Below are 21,316 nucleotides of genomic sequence, written 5' to 3'. Positions count from 1 at the left end.
GATAAGGATAATTTACTGACAGTTATTGATCTGAGAAAGAAATTTTCTATTTTGAATTGCACTCAAACACTTGCTAAGTTGGCGTTATCAGAAATCAAACATGAACTTTAAATGCATGCTAGAAAGCTACTTGGCCAGAATGTGTGAAAAAAGAACAACCCTGTTCCTTTACATACAACTGAATATCAAAATATCATCAGATTAACACATGCAGTTGGCAGAGGAGGAGGATTTGATGATTTTTCTTCTGCAGATATTGAAGAATTGATGGTTGACAAGGCTGTTAGTGGTGATGAAATAATACAATCAGTCCTTGAGAAACTCAATGAAAAAAGTGATGGTGATGATGAAAAATTTCATTCAATGCAGGATTAATTAAAGAAGGGCTTCAAATGGCTAGTGAAATTGCAAAGTCTCATTTTCTTACACATGAACTAAATACTGAATGAGCTGGACAGTTTAAACATGAATGGAAATCATATATGGTGCGATATGAAGAATTATACAAAGATCTAGTCAAAACAGTATTTCAATGATTAATTACAGAGTTTGTGGTAAAAAAAAAAAATCAAACTTCAGAATTATTGGAAATTAGTGCTAATTTAGTTCCTTTCACTGAAGAAAACATTTTGCCATTGCAGTATGAACAATATGGCCAAAGTGTTTCAAGAGATGGAAGCGATTTAATTCCAGTCTCACACAAAAGAATGTGGCTACTGTCAGAAAGTGATTGCGAATAAAATTTAACTAATAACCATATGTGCAGGTGTATTTGGACTTTTCGAATTTCTGTTTTGTTAGTGGCATGCTATTTTCTTTAAGGGATGCATTGTTCCTATCGGGTTTTCATAACTGGAACCATTATTCTGTTTTTTTCATATGCACTGTATTCTTTTTACATGGTTTTCATTTACATGATTTTTTTGGAACCAATCTACCGTGTAAATTGAGAATTGGGTGTATATGATAGGATGAAGTTTGCAGTATATTATTCAAGACATCGGTATAACCAATAAAACAGAAAAAATTTATAGCAACAGAAATGTTTGAAAATCTTGCAAGAAATGCAAAAAAACACCACAAGCTTTGATTACATCATCCACATCCCATTCCCCAGAATTCTACACTATGTGTTCAAAAAATTCAGTGAGTTGATTTCTATGACATTTTACTGTACTTGTTAAACTGGAAGTAAAAGTTACATCTTGTTGGTGCGACAAAGGGTAATTTTTTAGCAACATAGTCTTGCAAAGCATTTATTCTTTTCGATGATTTAGAAAAATGTGCCTCCAATGCACTGATAGTTTGGTAAAACCAATCTACATTCCTTGATATAATTGAGAGGCTTTGCTTCAGAACTAAATTCAAAACATGGGTATAGCAATGTGTAAATATTTCTAAAGGATATTTTATATGCCTTGATAACTTTCCTCTGTAAGCTATTAATATGGCCAGTCATCAATTAATCTTTTTAAAATGTCTCTATTTTTATTTACCTATTTGTTATGACCAGTAACTTCAATTTTTTTTTGTTTTCCAAACATGATATTTAAAAATGATTGAACGTGTGATTGGAAGCACTCATGTTTTTGCACTGCTGCTATTAAATGGTTAAGGTCAGAATATCGATGCTTATTCCAAAACATTTCTCTCGCGAGAATAATAAACAAAAAAGTCTTGACCACACTTCACATCCAATTAACCATTCTTCTGTACTGTATTGTGAAATAGAGAAGTGTCTCATATACTCAGTTTTTGCATGCTCTGTAAATTTGGAAGAGAAGGATGAGGCTTACCTCCTTCGAGTACAGTGATGTGATCCATGAAAGTTCTGCAGAAAACAGGACATTCACTGAATCGTTTACACTGTTTCCCATTGTAAATATAGACAAAAAAAGTTATAAATTCATGGAAAATTATATATTAAAAATTTGTTTATATTATATAAAAAAACTTGCTTACCACATCAATTCACACTTCCTGCATGCAAAACAGATGAAACTCAGAAAACAAAAACAGTAACTCATGATAACATTCACTTGGATTGGTTGACACAATAACCAATCACAGCCTCTAGGTGTTATTGACTCAGAGCTCACCCACCCTTACCTTCTCAGTGGTTTAAAACTACTAGAATGCTAAGAATTTGACCTCTTTACATGTTTTCAAAGGGCTCAAAGGTGTAAGTATTTTGAAAGCCACCTGGGCTATTGACGCGAATGTGATGCAGTGTTTACACATCAAAAAGTGTCCTCTTCATGAAGCATTAGGATATTGTGTTTAATTTTAGGAATCATGCAAAGCCAGGAAACAATTAGAGAAGTCTTTAATGGGAATAAATGCAAAAATTATATACACACACACACATACATACATATACAAGGGGGGGGGGGGTGAAATAACAGAGCCACAAGGAACACTTACAGGGAAATCTGAAGAGGGAGGCATTCCACTATTACATTAATGAGCAGCCTAAGAGAAAACTAGGAATCCAATTACAAGGGAAGGAAGCCACCATAAGATGGCATTTAATTTAACCATAAGAATTGTGGACAAGTTTTCACGAAAAATTAGGGAATTTGGATTGTGGGAAATCAAGAAGTCTGATAAAAGTTAGAGGTTGGATTAATTTTCATAATTGGGGAAATGGTAGAGACAGCAGACAAATAAGACATAATCTGGCAAGGAAAATTTAAGCCACAGAAAGTCAAGAATTAGAGATTCAAGAATAGGCATCATGTGGTAAGGAATGTTGCTGTGGAAGGAATCATATGGTTTGTAGTTGTGACAGTTAATATGAGCTGTGGTTGGTGTGCCTAGATTTTGGATTAATTCAAAAGCAGGACATCAGGAGTTTGGATGTCTGCAGGTGATTATGATTTGTTATTCATATCATTTAGGTTGGTGTTTATACTATGAATGTTGATCAACTAAATGTAGAAGTTGAAAGTTTTTTCACTTGGTTATACTATAAATTAAAGATGCCCAGAAATTATATTCTTGGTTTCATCCTTTATTCAAGTGTAAACAAACAGTTTGCACGTGAAGTAACTTCATGTGCAAATTTTGTTTGCTTACACTTGGGTAAAGGATGAAACCAATCATATAATTTCTTGGCATCTTTAATTTAAATGTAGAGGATTTGAAGATTTTTTGAGTTTTTAAAATTTTTGGTGAGGGAATTATTTGAGAGAGAGATATTTTATTTAATTTAACTGCAGTAACACTATTTAGGTTTGCTCTTATGCTGATATTACAAAGATGAAGAGAAAAAGAGCAAGAGAACATATAGTGAGAGGATAAACTCTTAAATGCTGCCCATACAGAGAACATTCAGTCTCCATGCCATAGTGTTGCCTTGACAGTGCCGTCTCACATACCATTACACAGCATCTATCCAAGCATAATCTGGCAGCAAGATTACGCGCCATCTAATCAGGAATCCTCCTAAATGCATTACTGTTTGGTGAAGAATTTATCGAAACACAACACATGTTAAATTAATTACTTTACTTAACATTAGGAAAGTAACATTCGATGTTTCGACCTCTGTATTGAGGGCATCATTAGGAAAAATACATATATATAAGATACAAGCTGCATGACACTGCACTATACAAAAGTAAGATGAATCTAAATGCTTTTTAATCATTTAACCTAGTCTGACCTCTTGTAGAAAACATAAATAAATAAAATTAAATAAAAGTTTTTTTTTAAATAAAATATAAATGGAACTACATTAAACATTTCTAATGTCCTCTCTTAGAAACTTTTAACTGTTAATTGTTAAACATTTTGCAAGTCATTCAGTCACTTTTAGCATTTTCTTATATAAAAAAATTGAATAATAGAAACAGATTATTTTATGAAATTTGTTTTCAGATTTGGGAGTGCTGACCTCTGCTTTTCTCATTGTTGCTTCTTGGCAAAACTGATTAATCTTCGTTATGTCACATCTGCTTCCTCATTCTCTTCATTAAAGGCTCTATTGATGAGGCTGGTAAAATTCTTAGCACCTAAGCATAAGGTAAGTTTTTGTGAGTACTATGTAAACATGCAAATGATCTATTCATAAGTTGTGAATTTAATATATAATAGAGACAATATAATAGAAGGTGATCTTATTATATTAGTGGAGAGAATGAGATGTATTTAGTGAAGTAGAGTGCCCTCCCACAATGAGTCCTTGGACTTCTTGGAGGTGTCACATAATAATAATTATAATATGATCTTATTTTCTTTGTAAATGACCATATCTGTTTCAGCAAAAATCAGTTATAATAAGATGTTATAATTAGAAATGTGTTAGAAGTTGTGCTGTTGATTTAATCGTTTGCATAGTGAAACAGTTGTAAGGAAATCTTAACTCATTTCCTGGTTATTTCTCAAAAACATATGGGTACAAAAAATTAGAATAGCTCAAGACAAAACAGTCATAAATAATTATAGATATGACATAAAAAGTCTACAGAGCACTGAAACATTTCAACCACAGTGAGCAAACATGGAATGTAAGAATTTTCTATGCAACCTTTTCTATACATTAAACCAGGGCTGTCCAACCTTTGGTAATCCGAGGGCCGCATTAAAAAAAAAAATATTTACCTGAGGGCCGCATCATAATGCATATCTAGTAATTTGGTGAGCAGCAGTGACACAACCTCGATAACTGAACAAATGAACAACAGTAATTGTGCACTCACGTTCCCCGTGAACGGCCAGAGCATGCGCATTGGAATAAAACAGTATAAGAATGCTTTTATGACACATCTAATATTTGGAAAAACACATGGGTACATAGTGATGTAAATACACCATATAAAATGAACAACATCACAATTATCGATTAGTGATAGAAATAAAATATCTAGTACATATTCGATTCAAATTGTTGTTATATTTTTTTGTGAAAATCAAAATCCACAGGCAGGCCGCACAAAATCGCACTGCAGGTTCGCATGTGGCCTGTGGGCAGTGCTTTGGACAGCCCTGCATTAAACATTATTCCTAATCATCTTCAGATGAAGGTGCATGCACACGCACTCTGCAAATATGAAACATATTTGATATATACCGGGGTGGTCTGAAAAGTTCTTGGCCTAACAATGAAAATACGAATTTATAATTTCAAAATTATTTTTATTTTCTCCCTTAAGACTAATACATTATTCCAGTGATGCTCCAGCACCATTATCCCATTCCTGTAGTGGTTCTCAGTAAGATCTGCAAAATACCCCTCTACAGCTGCAATCACCTCTTGATTCGAAGAAAAACACTGAACAGCGAGGAAGAGTTTTAGTTTTTGGGAAGAGATAGAAGTCAGAGGGAGCCAAATCTGGGGAATAATGTGGATAGTCCAACAATTCATACTGCAGATCCCTTATTTTTCCCATTGCCAAAACACCTTTGTGGGCAGGTGCATTTGAAATATGATTTTTTTCTTCTGCAAACCAGGTCTTTTCTTATGAATTTATTCTCTAGTCTGGTTAAAAGATTGGAATAATATTCCTCAGTTATTGTTTTACCCTTTTCAAGGTAATTAATAAACAAAATGCTTTTAGAATCCCCCAATTCCATGACCTTTCCTGCTGATGGAACAGACTTTTGTCTTCTTCTTTGGTGCTGAACAGTCGGCTTCTGTCTACTGTTTTGACTGCTGTTTGGATTCTGGTGTGTAATGGTGAATCCAAGTCTCATCCATAGTAATAAATCGTTGCACAAAATCAGTTTTATTCTGTTAAAATACTCCAAGCACTGTTCAGATTTTCATACTAGTGCATTTTTGATCTGCTGTGAGCAAGCGTGGCACCCATCTTGCGCATATCTTTTTCATTTGCAATTCTTCATGCAAAATATATCCAACACGTTCTTTTGAAATGCCTATAGTCAGTAATTTCATGCACTTTGACTCGCCTTTCATCCAATACCATATCATGCACTTGATCAATGATTTCTGATGTTGTTACACTTTTTGGAATGTCCTTCATGTCCTTCGACATATCATTAAGGCTGGTACGGCCATGTTTAAACTCGGCAGAACATTTTTTAATTGTCAAAAACGAAGGAGTAGAGTGCCCATAAATTTTCATGAACTTCGAATGAATTTCTTTTGGCGTTAAACCTTCTTTTACAGGGAATTTTATAACTGCATGATACTCAATTTTATCAATTTCAAGGGATACAGACAACACTTTTGCTTCAGACAACTGTATAAAACAGACTACTTGATAGAATGACTTGCTGTTTCGCATGGATGCTTTTGACAGATGTACCAACTTAGAAAAAAAAAAATCATGCCAATAGTGTTGCCATCTATGGTCGAGAACTTTTCAGACCACCCTCATAATTGAAAATCATGCTTCAATCAAATTTCGAATATGTGTTATCAAGGAATTGTACAATTTGTCTGTTATTTCTATGCACTCCAGAATTGTTAGATCTATCTTCTTCTCAAGGACCTTTGACTGCATTGATCCACCTATATCATTGTTTTCTTCTTCTTCTTCTTTTTTTTTTTTTTTTTTAATTAACGCCTGTTTTGCTCACCTTTCTTCCACTGGTTACCTTACATTAGCTCTGCTCCTATTTATAAATTCTAACAGGATCAGGCTCCTTCCTGATATCTTCATTTTTAATATGATACTTGCCATTTATTCAAACTCCTCTAATATTTCTAACTCTTATAACTGTGGTCACTCATCTTTGATTACCTGTTTTATTTTTTATCCCAACTCTCACATCTGTAAGTTAAAAGTAGTTCGAACATTTTCTTTCATACTGCTAGTGTATTGTTTTGATTAATTTCATTCTTATAAAATGGTCTATTTCTATATTTAATTTTCCATCTTGAATAAAAATTGTCCCTGAATGTTTTAATATTTTATTAATTACATATATTTAACATATTCATTGAGAATGAAGTTGATATTTTCCATGTTTCATAAATTTGTCTTTTTATTGCTGATTTTCATGCTCAGTTTGTTAGTGTTTAATTTAATTAGCATGTTCATGCCAAGCAGTGTCTGCACATAAGTAAACCACTGGCAGGAACTAGCTTTAGCATATGTATGCCACTTCTCTGTCAATCACCTGCATTTTCACAAAGCTTATATGCCATGTATAAGCTTTGTGAATTTAGTAGCAACTTTTTTTGGTAGAATTTTATTTGTAAAATTAGCATTTGGGAAGTGTTGGATGATATCAAATATCTCAAATGTAATTCAAACTGATTTCAAGTTATATATATATATATATATATATATATATATACAGTAAAACCTCATTTTACAAACTTAATTTGTTCCAGAAGGCTGTTCATATAATGAAAAATTCGTAATTTGAAACTATTTTTACCATAGTAATTAATCTAAAATAAATTAATCCATTCCACATGAAAAATTTTCATGTATTATCATAATTAAAATAAAAATAAGAATATACCATGAATTCTTATTCATGGTATATTCTTTACTGAATATACTGAAGATATATGGAGAGGAGGAAGGAAATTATTGTTTTGAAGGTGAGTCACCCTCCATAAAAACGTCGGATAACTGCCTCTTAGGTGTCACTGCTCTTTTCTGTCTTTTTGTGGGTGGACTAGATGGTGATTCTTTAGCTTTGATTACAAACTTGTCTGGGTTTCTCTTGTTCTTAAAATGTACAATGATAATATCATTGTACATTTTTCTAAAATGTATAATGAATTATCATTAAACATGTTAACATTGTTAATAACCATAGATACATCAGGGTGCCACTTTTCTACAGTAGTGGTTTGGATTTTTTACCAATGGAAGCACAGGTCTTTAATTTCAGCAGTGGAAATGGTTCCCTTACTGGGTGCCGCCTCCTCTTCTGAAAAGTCTGTTACCCAAGACTTAAAATTTTCCTTAACAACTGCCCAGACACACAATTTCATCAACCACAGATTCTGCTGTCTCTGCAGGAAAAACTTTCAAAATCTGTGCCTGTCATACACTCAGACCACAATAATTTTTTTCCAGGCTGAGTTCATAGTTTTCAAAGAAACTTTCCTCAAAAAATGCAAGATGTTAAAGTGCTTTATCCAAAAGTCCCCGAGGGTCAGTTGTCTGTCAGATGTCACTTCAAAGCACCTTTGAAACAAAGCCTTTGTATAAAGTTTTTTGAAATTGGAAATGACCTGCTGATCCATGCGTTGGATAGGAGGAGTGGTATTAGGAGGTAGAAATTTAACTTTTTTGACTTTAAATGCATCCACAAAGTTGTGCTCACCCAAATCATCCTCTAAGCTTGGGGGTTTGAGCAGGAGCATTATGCAGAACACGAAGTGCTTTCAAAGGTAGATTCTTTTCAAGGTAGTTTTTTACACTGGGGGGGGGGGGGGAAACACTTCATGGATCCACTCTATAAAAAACTTCCTTCTTACCCAAGACTTACTGTTAGATCTCTGCATTACATCTAGTTTATTTTTTATTACATTGTTTGATTTAAACACTCTGGGATTTTCTGAGTGAAACACCAACAAAGGTTTAATTTTATAGTCACCTCTGGCATTACCACACAACAAAAGAGTTAACCGTTTCTTCATTGGTTTGTATCCTGGCAGTGCCTTTCTCTTCTTCTGTGATATAAGTTTGCTTAGGCATCTTTTTCTGGAAAAGTCCTGTCTCATCACAATTAAACACTTGCTGAGGAATAATTCCCTCTGTCCCTACATAAGTTTTAAATTTATCCACAAATTCATTAGAAACCTCTCCATTTCTTACTACACTATGGATCCCAGTTCTCATTTTACAATGCTTAAACCATCCCCTATTAGCTTTAAAATCGTCACGGTCGGCACTAGATCCCAGGTTGAATGCTTAAGGTTACTATGTAGTTGCTTAGCTTTTTTGCAGATTATTGCCACTGAAATACTGTCATCTGCCATTTGTTTATTATTAATCCACACTAACAAAAGTTTCTCCTCAACAGCCTGAGATTGTTTAGGATACCAAGTTTTCACTCCCTTTGCCACATCAGCCTTTATAATCACATCTCTATTTTTAATAATAGTACAGATTGTTGATTTTGCCATGTTATAATCTTTAGAAAGTTCAGAAATACGAGTTTCATTTTGCCATTTAGCTGTAAGTTCTTTCTTGAGTTCAATACTTGGTCTGGGTGCTCTTTTTTCTCTCTGTTTATTTTCATCACTGCACTTTTTGGAGCCATATTAACTAATTATTAAATAAACACCACAGCACAACTGAAAAATAAACACTTCGAATTAGAGAGTAAATTTATCAAAATTACGAATACACACTAAAGAGTGGATTCACAGCACTTGAATAGAACCGAACGCACTGATGTAAACCGATCAACAACTGTGGAGATAACGCTGGTTCATGTGAGCTTCGTTGCATTCATAAAACAAACAATGTTTACCAATCAGTACAATTATTTTTCAATGGAAAGGTTTGTAAAACGATTTGTTCGTAATTTGAGGTGTTCATGTAAGGTGGTTTTACTGTATATTTTCATTGATCTTTTCACTTTAAATAATTGTTTGCTGTCTGTATCCAATGACTGTATTATAAACAGCTGTTATATGTATTTTCTGGAACTGAAAATTTGAAAGAGGATGTATGGACAAATGTGTTTAGCTAGCTGCTATGTTTAATGCTACAATAAATCTGTTTTGCTTGCATGCATGCAGAATAGTTTGTGTGAGGGGAGTGTTTTCTATTATGAGTTTTCTCTTATTCCACTAATTGTTGCTAAACATAGTACATAGGCCGTAAATGTCTCTGTACTGCATTTAACGATAAACAAAGCTACATTGTTTTCTTGCTTCTGTAGTATAGAAATCCTTTCTATACTGCAGATCAAAATATTTTTATTTCATTCTTCAGAAACAACAGATAGTAAAAATGTATCTATTCCGAATAAAAATGAATACTTTTGTGTATTGTAAGAAGGGGTTGATCTGCAACAAAATAATGGAATATGTAATATCTATTATTAATAAAACAGAAGAGCCATAGACCAAAAAAAAAAAAAAAAGTAATGAATGTAGGATTTAATATTCAGATATTCTGTATCCCATTAATGTGTAAAATGTATACTGATCATCAGTAAAGTAAATAAAATTATTAGAAAGCGACATGAAATATACTTAAAACAGATAAATAAATACATATAACAAACACAGCCAATTTTACAAGATGGTTTTCTGCTCCATCAACCCACATGTGTTTCTGCCACACCTAAATGAATCACCTGATCAACATTATAGTTTCTTATGAAACTATAATGTCAAGACTCCAACATTATCAGATCTTATATTTCTATCGTCTAAGGCACTTTATACCGTATCAATCCACCTATATTTTGGTCTTCCTCTGGGTCATTTTCCTGCCAACCTGGCAGATAATTCTTGTTTTGTTATTATTATTATTATTGTTGTTCCGGGCAACTCCAAGGAGTCGACAGACTCATCGAGGGAGGTGCTAACATCATGTCGAGAACAACTATTCGACATTCACACAGTATCTATCACATCTTGCCTTGAACTCATTCACGGTCGTAGCACCCACAACAGACTCTGGAAGCTTATTCCACTCATTCACTACTCTCCAAGTAAAAAACCTAGCTCTAACACCCTTGTCAACCACGCTCTTGCCCAGCTTCCATGTATGGCCACTAGTCCTCCCACCACCAGTCCTATTCTCAAAAATATGTTATGAATTAATCTTATAGAAACCCTTCAGTAATTTGAATGTCTCAATCATATCACCCCTTTTCTGCTAATCTTTCCTCGCCCATTCTGTTTAAGTGACCACACCACCTGAGATTAGAATAAATTTAATTTAATCCTTTATCCAAGTGTGAGCAAACAAAGTTTGCACCTGAAAGTATCTTCAGGACTAGGGTACGGTGGTACAACACTGGGCAACTCGTTGCAAAGGTGGAGCAAGCTAACATCACTCCTATCTCAGTATCTCCCATAATGCAAAACACATCTCCTTGCGGATATGTATAATGTTATGCATTAAGGGAAGGGCCACTGTCGTTCTGCCTGGTATCTCCACTTGGGCCTGGCTCCCACTGAAGAGACCTCAATAAAGGTCGAAACTAGTGTGGGTGGTGGCCCTTCCTTTAATGCATAACATTATACATATCTGCAAGGAGATATGTTTGCATTATGGTAGATACTGAGATAGGAGTGATGTTAACTTGCTCCACCTTTGTAACGAGTTGTCCGGTGTTGTACCACCTTACCCCAGTCCTGAAGATACTTTCAGGCGCAAATTTTGTTTGCTCACACTTGGACAAAGGATTAAACTAAATTTATTATAGTCTGACCAAGAGAAAAATAAACTTTCAACATCTTTCTCTAAATCCAGAGTAATTTAATAAAAAGGTTGGGCACCGTTTGGCATCTCCTATAGGTAGAGATGATCTTGCTAATGCTTCTGCCAAGTATCTCCACTTGGGCCGGGCTCCCACTGAAGAGACCTCAATAAAGGTCGAAACTAATCTGGGTAGTGGCCCTTCCTTTAATGCATAACATTATACATATCCGCAAGGAGATATGTTTTGCATTATGGGAGATACTGAGATAGGAGTGATGTTAGCTTGCTCCACCTTTGCAACGAGTTGCCTGGTATTGTACCACCTTAATCCAGTTCTGAAGATACTTTCAGGTGCAAACTTCGTTTGCTCACACTTGGATAAAGGATTGAATTAAATTTCTTATAGTCTAACCAAGTGAAAAATAAACTTTCAACACCTGAGATTAGCTCTGCTAACGCATTCCTGGATGCTGACAATGTCAAGTTTTTTCCTAATATCCTCATTTTTAATATGATATTGCCATTGATGCCATCAGTTCATGCCACTAATCTTTGGTCAAGTGTTTTACTTCTGACTCAGCTCTCAGATCCATAAGTTAAAACTGGTTTGAACGCTGGCTTGTATATAGCTAATTTAGTGTTCCGACTAATTTCTCTTTTATTCCATATGAATTTATTCAGTTGACTGCCTACCATACCAGCTTTGTTGATTCTGTTGTCTATTTCCATATTTAATTTACCATCTTCACTAAAAATCGTGCCTAAGTAGCTGAAATGTTTTACTTGTCCCACAGATTCTCCATTCATAAAGATCGAAATTGTTGAAAATGTCAACTGTGTTGACATTTTCAACAATTCTACCTATTTTCATTGACTTTGTCTTTTTAATGCTGACCTTCATACCATATCTATTACAACAGTTATTCAATTTAGTCAGGGAGTCTTGTAAAACTTGTAGCAGATTTATTTAGAAGTATAATATCGTTTGCATAAAGCAAAGAGCTGACATTAACATCTCCCATTCTGATATCATGTTTAATACCACTTTCCTTCATAATGTGATCCATATAGATAATGAATAACAGAGGGGATAATGTACATCCTTGTCTCACACCAGATTTAACATTAAAAAATCTTCCTGTACTCCTTGAATTCTAACTGCTGACTTACAACTCAAATAAAGACTAAGTATTGCTTGATATAATGCCCCATTGACACCATATAACTGTAGCGTATTGAATAGCTTCAATCTTGGCACCTTGTCATATGCCTTTTCCTGATCGACGAAACTTAAATACAGATCTTTGTTATATTCCCATGCTTTCTCAACTATTTGTCGTAAAGTGAAGATCTGATCCTGACAGACGCTATTTGGCCTGAATCCAGCTTGTTCTTCACCAAGCTTTTCTTCTACAATTCTTCTCAACCGTTTCTCAAGTATACTTGCATGGATCTTACCAGGAATACTCAGTAGAGAAATACCTCTGTAATTCTTACATTTTGTTTTATTTCCCCTTTTATATATGGGTACTATGAGAGCTCTACTCCAATCATCTGGAATTCATCCCTTTGTCTAGGCCTTCTGAACTGTGCAGTACAGCCACTGTAAGACTTTTATACCACCATACTTGAGCATTTCTGGTCGAATATCATCTACTCGTGCTACCTTTCCACATTTTAGGCTTTTGATAGCTTTTTCTACTTCAATAAGTATGGATATGTATTCCTGACTGCATGCCTGTTGAGTGTTTTTTACCACTGTACTATCATTGCTTGTTTCATTTAACAATTTTTCGAAGTAATTACTCTGTACTTCAAGGATATCTTTTTTCCAGTTTTCATCTCACCTTTATCATCTCTAACTCCTCTTACAGCACTCTTTCCTCCATTTCTAAGCTTCTTCAACAACCTTCAGAATATTTTGCCACCTCCTTGATATTTATTTTCTATGTTCTTACCAAAGTCCTTCCATGACTTTTGTTTAGCTAGTTTTGCACAGTTTTTAGGTTTCTTACATATGTCTCTGTATTCTCCAAAAGCACAAGCTGACTTATTTGCCAGGAACTTTTGATATGCTTTCTTCTTTTCCTTCACTGCCTCTTTAACTTCCTGTGTCCACCAGGGAGTTCTGATTTTTTTATCTTTGCAGACAACCTCACCACATGCCTCTCTGGCAGAATCAATCAATGTTTTCTTCAGAGTTTGCCACTGAATCTCCAAGGTTTGATTCCTGTTCTCAAACTCTTTCATTTTTTCTTCAATCATGTTTGTGTATTTTAGTCTACAGTTCACATCTGAGAGCTGCTCAACTTTTATTCGCTTTAAAACTTTCTTACATGTTATTCTTTTCGATATGAAATTCAATTTTATCCTGCTCAAGACTAAACAGCGATCGCTTCCAATTTCAAATCCTCTGTACACTGTGGTGTCCATCACCAGGGAGAAAACATCACTATCAACAATAATATTGTCAATGAGACTTTTCTTATTCCTTGCCTCTTCTCTCCATGTGAATTTGTGCACATTTTTATGTTGGAAAATGGTGTTAGTAATAACCAGTCCATGTCCTGAGCAGAAATCCAACAGGTATTGGCCATTACTGTTAGCTTTGCTCTTTTCTCCAAATTTTCCCAAAATATATTTGTGTTACATATGTCTTACATATGTCTCTGTATTCTCCAAAACCACAAGCTGACTTATTTGCCAGGAACTTTTGATATGCTTTCTTCTTTTCCTTCACTGCCTCTTTAACTTCCTGTGTCCACCATGGAGTTCTGATTTTTCTATCCTTGCAAGACAAGCTCACCACATGCCTCTCTGACTGAATCAATCAGTGTTTTCTTCAGGATTTGCCTCTGAATCTCTAATGTTTCGTTCCTGTTCTCAAACTCTTTAATTTTTTTCTTGAATAATCTTTGTGTATTTTAGTCTACAGTTCACATTTGAGAGCTGCTCGACTTTTATATGCTTTAAAACTTTCTTATATGTCATTCAACTTCTTTTCTATATGAAATTCAATTTTATCCTGCTCAAGACTAAATAGTGATCACTTTCAAGTTCAAATCCTCTGTACACTCTGGTGTCCTGTACCAGGCAGAAAATATCACTATCAACAATAACACAGTCGACTTTTCTTATTCCTTGTCTCTTCTCTCCATGTGAATTTGTGCACATTTTTATGTTGGAACATGGTGTTAGTAATACCCAGTCCAAGACCTGAGCAGAAATCCAACAGATATTTGCCATTATTATTAGCTTTGCTCTTTTCTCCAAATTTTCCCAAAATATTTTTGTATGTCTGACAATCATTTCCTACTCTGCTATTTAGATCCCCAACAAGGACCAACTTTTCCTTTTTCATTGTGTCAGTTGCTTGCTTTCTCTAACGACTCAAAAAATTCCTCCACTTCTACCTTAGTAGAACCTTCTGTGGGACAATAGGCACAAATAAGTCTCATTGTCCAGTTCGCCATTCTCATATTTGCCCACATCACTCTACTTGAGACCCCCAGCCATTCAAGATTAGTTTCATATTTAATGTTGAATACTATGGCTACTCCTTGTTTTTCTTGATTGTCATTGTCTGAATATAGCATTTTGTATTTATTGCTCAGAAAGATCTCACCAGTTTTTGTCTTTTTTGTGTGAGTCATCCCTATTATGTCGATCTGGTACTTATCCAATTCCTCAGCTAGCTCCATTTCTTTGCCATTCAGGCTTCTTATGTTGATAGTACCGATCTTGAACTCAGGTGATGTTGAGTTGGGGTGTGTTTTAGGATTTGTTCCAGTATCTGACCTTTCGCTGTTTGCCCTGGTTCCCTCCCAAAAACAATAGGGGCCTTGTTTAACTGGGCGATGCCCCAGCCGGCATGAAATTCTCTCATGTTTTACCATAATTTTTTAATTTTGGTTTAAGCCAGTAAGAATACAATTTGTTTGGCTAAATCCTAAATTGCGAGCTCATCCTCAATCATTCAATATCCAGGTAGATACCTAACAGGGTGCACGATGAGAAGGTGAGGATTGGACATTAGGTCAGAAGCCCTAATCATTTCTCTGCATTCCTTTAAAGGCTATGTGGAGATCAACAGGAATTAAATGATTAAGAACTTTATACCTGTGGTGTTATATTCAGAAATACAAACCTTTATTACAAGATATTATAAAGATATGAACCAGGAATCTTCTCTTAAGGCTTGTAACTTGGAATGTAAGAACCTTATATGAAGCTGGGAAGTTAGATAACCTTATACAAGAACTTGAAGCAATGAAAATTGGCATTGCTGGCATCAGTGAAGTCAAATAGACTAATAGTGGAAAAATAAACAGAAAGCGCCTTTCAATTATATTCTCATGTGGAGACAGTCATAGGAATGGAGTAGCATTTGTGCTAAAAAATAAGATTGCACAATCCTTACTTGGATTTTGGCCCATAAGTGACAGGATAATTGTGTTAAAAATTGCAGCTCAACCTTTTAATATTTTATTGTCCAAATATATGCACCTACTTTTGATTACCCCAATGAAGATGGAGAATGTTTCTATGAAGGCATTAAAAATGCACTGAACAACACTAAGTCAGATGACATAACTATCGTTATGGGAGATCTAAATACTAGTAGGCTCAGAAAAGATCTCTTCCTGCATGGGAAACCAGGGCCTGGGACATAGAAATCCAAGAGAAGAAATATTAATACAATTTTGTGAAGAAAACAATCTGGTAATAGCAAATACTTTATTTAGCCACCCTCCTTGAAGACTTTACACATGGAAAAGTCCCAGAGACAGCTGTAGAAACCAGATTGATAAATAATGATTAAAAAAAGATTCCAGACTGACATCTTACAAGCCAAAACATACCCAGGTGCTGATATTGGATTAGACCACAACCCTGTGGTCATTAAAGCAGCAATAAAATTAAAGAAAACAATGAAACCTATAAACATAGAAAAATATGATCTTGGCTCCCTTAAAAATCAAGAAATACAATATAAATTTTTAAAGGAGCTTGCACAATCCACTGCTGTTAATGTTCCTGATTCCACTAAATATCCTTATCATAAAGATGAGGTTGAGGATAGATGGCTGAAATTTAAAGAGGGCATAAAAAAGCAGTAAAACAAACAATTCCCAAATTTGAGAAGAAGATGAGTAAACCCTGAATGAATGAAAAGATACTGAAAATGATGGACGAAAGAAAGAAACACAAAAATCGTTCTGAATATAAGAACTTAAACAAGGAGATCAGGAAAGAATGTAGGATTGCAAAAGAACTATGGCTCAACAACAAATGCAAGGAAATTGAACTTCTGGACAAAAAGCACAAAACCAGAGAACTTCATGAAAAAGTTAGTGAGCTAACTAGCAAATCTTGCAAAAGGGTAGGCTCTCATTGCATTGAAGATACCAGTGGAAACATCTTATTGGAGAAAGACAAAATAAGGGATAGATGGGTAGAGTATTCAAAGGAACTCTACAATCATGATAGAATAGATAAGCCAGTGCAAGAAGATTTGGAGGGGCATACTATTCTTACCTGGGAAGTAACAAATGCCATTAGGAGACTGAGACCAGGTGAAGCTTCAGGAATGGATGGAATTATGGCAGAATATCTAGAGGCTTTAGATGATGAGGATATACGATCATTGACTTACATATGTAACAAAATATATGAAATTGGACACCTGCCAAAAGATTTTAAGCACTCAACATTCCTACCAATACCTAAAACATCGAAAACAATCAAATGTGAAGAGTAAAGAACAATCAGTCTGATCAGTCAGATAGCAAAAGTTATGTTATATATCATCCTAGAAAGAAATAAACATAAAATCAAAATGGAAATTAATGAAACACAATCTGGTTTTCAGGAAAATAAAGGAACTAGAGAAGGGCTCTTCAACATTGGAACTATTATAGAGACATATCTGGAGAAGCAAAAATAAGTCTACTTAGGTTTTATTGACTACACAAAGGCCTTTGACAGTATACAAATGCATCAGAAATTTAGGAGTAGATGGTAAAGATACCAGATTACTGATAAATCTATATTGGGAGCAAACTGCCTCAATAAAAATAGGAGAAATCTCAGGAATTCCCACTAAAGAAGGGTGTCAGACAAGGCTGTGTTCTTTCTCCTATATTGTTTAACCTCTATACTGAAAATATCTTTCTCAGGGGGACTCACATTGGTGAGTATAGGCATGACAAACCCGAGATACCCAAGCTAGATCTGATCTTACTTCGTACAATATACACTTGGTATATCATATCGGGAGACTGGTCTTCTACTCTTCTCCTCTACTGTCTCTTACTTCTTACTCCCCCCACCCCCCTAGTGCTATTAGAGCAATTCGAGGGCAAGGGGGGGTGACTCTTTCCTCTCAAACTGTAGTTTCCACAATCTACTAAAAAAAGGCAAGCCTAGTTGTCTTAAGGTGGCAGCCTCCACCACTAGGATACCTATTGTCATGCTAGTCACTTGACATAGGGAAACACATATTACTTTTCAAGTCTCAACGAAATCCAAACCGGACAGAAAACATGGGAAACGACTGCAAACTGGAAAAGGTTAAGAAACTTTGGAAAAAGAAAAACATGCTGAAATATGCTACATGGAACATTACAAGCATAGCACATAAAGAAGAAGAAATATATAAAATTTTAAATGATGAAAATATATAAGGGTCAAAGCTGTATAACTGAGAGGAGACCTCCACATAGCCTTTAAAGGAATGCGGAGAACCGACCAGGGCTTCTGACCTAATGTCCAATCCTCACCTTCTCGTGGTGCACCCTGTTGGGTATCTACTTGGATACTGAATGAACGAGGATGGGCTGGCAATTTGGGATTTAGCCGACCAAATTGTATTCTTATTGGTTAAACCAAAATAAAAAATGATGGTACAACATGACAAAATTTCATGCCGGCAGGGGCGTCGCCCGGTTAAACAAGGCCCTCGTTGTTTTCGCCAGGGAACCAGGGCGAACAGCAAAAAGTCAGCTACTGGAACAAATCTGAAAACAAACCCCAACTCAACATCACCAGAGTTAAAGATCGGTACTATCAATGTAAGAAGCCTGAATGGCAAAGAAATGGAGCTAGCTGAGGAATTAGATAAGTACCAGATCGACATAATAGGGGTGACAAACAAAAAAGACCAAAACTGGTGAGATCTTTTTGAGCAATAAATACAAAATGTTATATTCAGGCAATGACAATCAAGGAAAAGAAGGAGTAGCCATAGTATTCAACACAAAATACGAGGCTAATCTTCTTGAATGGCAGTCAGTCTCAAGTAGAGTAATGTGGGCAAATATGAGAATGGGGAACTGGACAATGAGACTTATTTGTGCCTATTGGTCCCACAGAAGGTTCTACTAAGGTAGAAGTGGAGGAATTTTTTGAGGCTTTAGAAAAAGCAACTGACACAATGAAAAAGGAAAAGTTGGTCCTTGTTGAGGATCTAAATAGCAGAGTAGGAAATGATTGTGAGACATACAAAAATATTTTGGGAAAATTTGGAGAAAAGAGCAAAGCTAATAATAATGGCAAATATCTGTTGGATTTCTGCTCAGGACACGGACTGGTTATTACTAACACCATGTTCCAACATAAAAATGTGCACAAATTCACATGGAGAGAAGAGGCTAGGAATAAGAAAAGTCTCATTGACTATGTTATTGTTGATAGTGATGTTTTCCCCCTGGTGCAGGACACCAGAGTGTACAGAGGATTTGAAATTGGAAGTGATCACTATTTAGTCTTGAGCAGGATAAAATTGAATTTCATATTGAAAAGAATAACATGTAAGAAAGTTTTAAAGTGAATAAAAGTTGAGCAGCTCTCAGATGTGAACTGTAGACTAAAATACACAAAAATTATTGAAGAAAAAATGAGAGAGTTTGAGAACAGGAATCAAACCTTGGAGATTCAGTGGCAAACTCTGAAGAAAACATTGATTCTGCCAGAGAGGCATGTGGTGAGGTTGTGTGCAAGGATAAAAAAATCAGAACTCCCTGGTGGACACAGGAAGTTAAAGAGGCAGTGAAGGAAAAGAAGAAAGCATATCAAAAGTTCCTGTCAAATAAGTCACTGGATTGATACGGTACAAAGTGCCTTAGACGATAGAAATATAAGATCTGATAATGTTGGAGTCTTGACAAGTAACAGACTGATTTGGAGGAAAATTGTAGATAGGAAGTTAGTAATGATGTAATTTTTTGCATGTAGTACTATCATATCCTGTACACCCCTTGTGGGTACATGGCAGGAATTTGATGATGTTGATGATGAAAATATAGAAGTTGCAGTTCTTATAGAAACAAAAAAGAAACTTAAAGGAACAAAAGAAACAGCTTACTACAATATCATATATAGTGGAGTGGACAAACAAATACATGCAAAAACTGGTGTAATGACTTGGATCCATAAATCAATTAAAGCAAAAATAACTCATTATACATACTGGAATTAAAAAATATTAGAGGTGCAATTAAATAAAGTAAATAACAGTTGTTGGAGTATACACTGAAGAAGGAAAAGAAGAAGAAAATGATTACTTTTACAAAGAGTTACAAGGAATATATGAAAAATTAAATAAACCAGACCATATAATTATAGCCGGAGATCTTAATCCCACAATAAGAATGAAAAAAATTAACAATAATAAAATTTGGAGAACCAACAGTAAACAAAAATGGAAAGCAACTCATTGATTATACAATATATAATAATTTAAAAATAATGAATACATTTTACAAACATAAAAATATACATAAATATACGTGGTGTGCAAGAGGACAAAAATCAATAATAGACTACTTTATAGCTAATGAAAAAGCAGCAAACCTCTTCCTAGACGTTAAAGTTAGAAGAGGGCTAGAAATCGACACAGATCCCTATTTAATACAGGCAAAACTAAGATTTCCACCAAACTGGGTACAAAAAATACAAAAAAATAAACAAACTAGAGAAACAAAATCTATTTACAAAGTAAGATTACTAAATGATTCAAGTATAAGAAATTTATACAAACAGAGGATTAATAACTACTTAGAAAAAATACAAGAAAATGAAGACATTGAGAAAGAATGGAATAATATAAAAGAAATTATTGCATCGCAGCATATGAAAGTCTAGGAACTCTCAAAAAACATCATAAAAATAAAAAATGACATATATGGGACAATGAAATAAAAACAATAATTGAAAATAAAAAGCTGTCTTTTGAAAGATGGTTAAGTAGCAAAAAACAACGAGCAATAGCCAAAAGAGAAACCAGAAAGAGACACAGAGAAAGCTGGAAAAATTTGTATCATATCTAGAAAATGACATATACAAAATAAGACTCAGTGCATACAAAATACTAAAACACATGAACAGATATAAAAGAAACTGCAAATATAAATTGTGAAATAGTTGAAAAAGTCTTGGATTACTTTACAGATCTTTGGATGGATAATACTGGCAACAAAAATAATTACACCAGAAACTTACAAAATACCTTAAATTATATGATAACAATGAAAGAATTAAAGTACAACCTAAATAAAATAAAAAATGGCAAATCAGTAGGAGAAGATTGGATAAACTCTGAATAAATATATAAATTTGCTGGAAAAAAATTTCATCAAAGATTACTAAAATTTTTAAACAAAATATATGCAAATGGACAAATACCAATAGAATGGAATACAAGTATAGTAATACCTATATTTAAAAAAAAGGGATAAAACAAATCCTGCTAACTACAGAGATATTAGTTTATTGAATACATGCTACAAAATATATAGCAGAATACTTAATGAAAAACCTAAAAATATACAGTGAAAAAATATTATTAGAATGTCAAAATGGATTTAGAAAAGGATAGTCTACAATGGATGCAGCTTTCTGTTTAAAACTACTTATAGAAAAAAGAAGAGAATTTAATTTGGAAACTCATCTTTTGTTTATAGATTATGAAAAAGCATTTGACAAAGTAAAAAGAT

At 34.5% G+C, this 21,316-nt stretch overlaps 1 protein-coding gene across 1 annotated transcript in view; it reads left to right on the top strand.

The window, feature by feature from the left end:
* Positions 1–21,316, top strand: part of LOC150110585 (FIGNL1-interacting regulator of recombination and mitosis-like) — a 390,780-nt gene that overhangs the window by 287,607 nt on the left and 81,857 nt on the right. The window contains exon 15 of the mRNA XM_090399827.1: positions 3,883–4,027. Coding sequence (XP_090255953.1) covers positions 3,883–4,027 — 145 coding nt within the window. The remainder of the gene's footprint in view (positions 1–3,882; positions 4,028–21,316) is intronic.

This window comes from Typopeltis vanoorti, chromosome 1 (assembly GCF_054136105.1).
Source record: "Typopeltis vanoorti isolate ZY-2024b chromosome 1, IOZ_Tvanoo_1.0, whole genome shotgun sequence".
In the NCBI taxonomy this organism is placed as follows: Eukaryota; Metazoa; Arthropoda; class Arachnida; order Uropygi; family Thelyphonidae; genus Typopeltis; species Typopeltis vanoorti.
The sequence above is the reverse complement of the archived record's forward strand: the minus strand, read 5'-3'. Positions and strand labels throughout refer to the sequence as shown.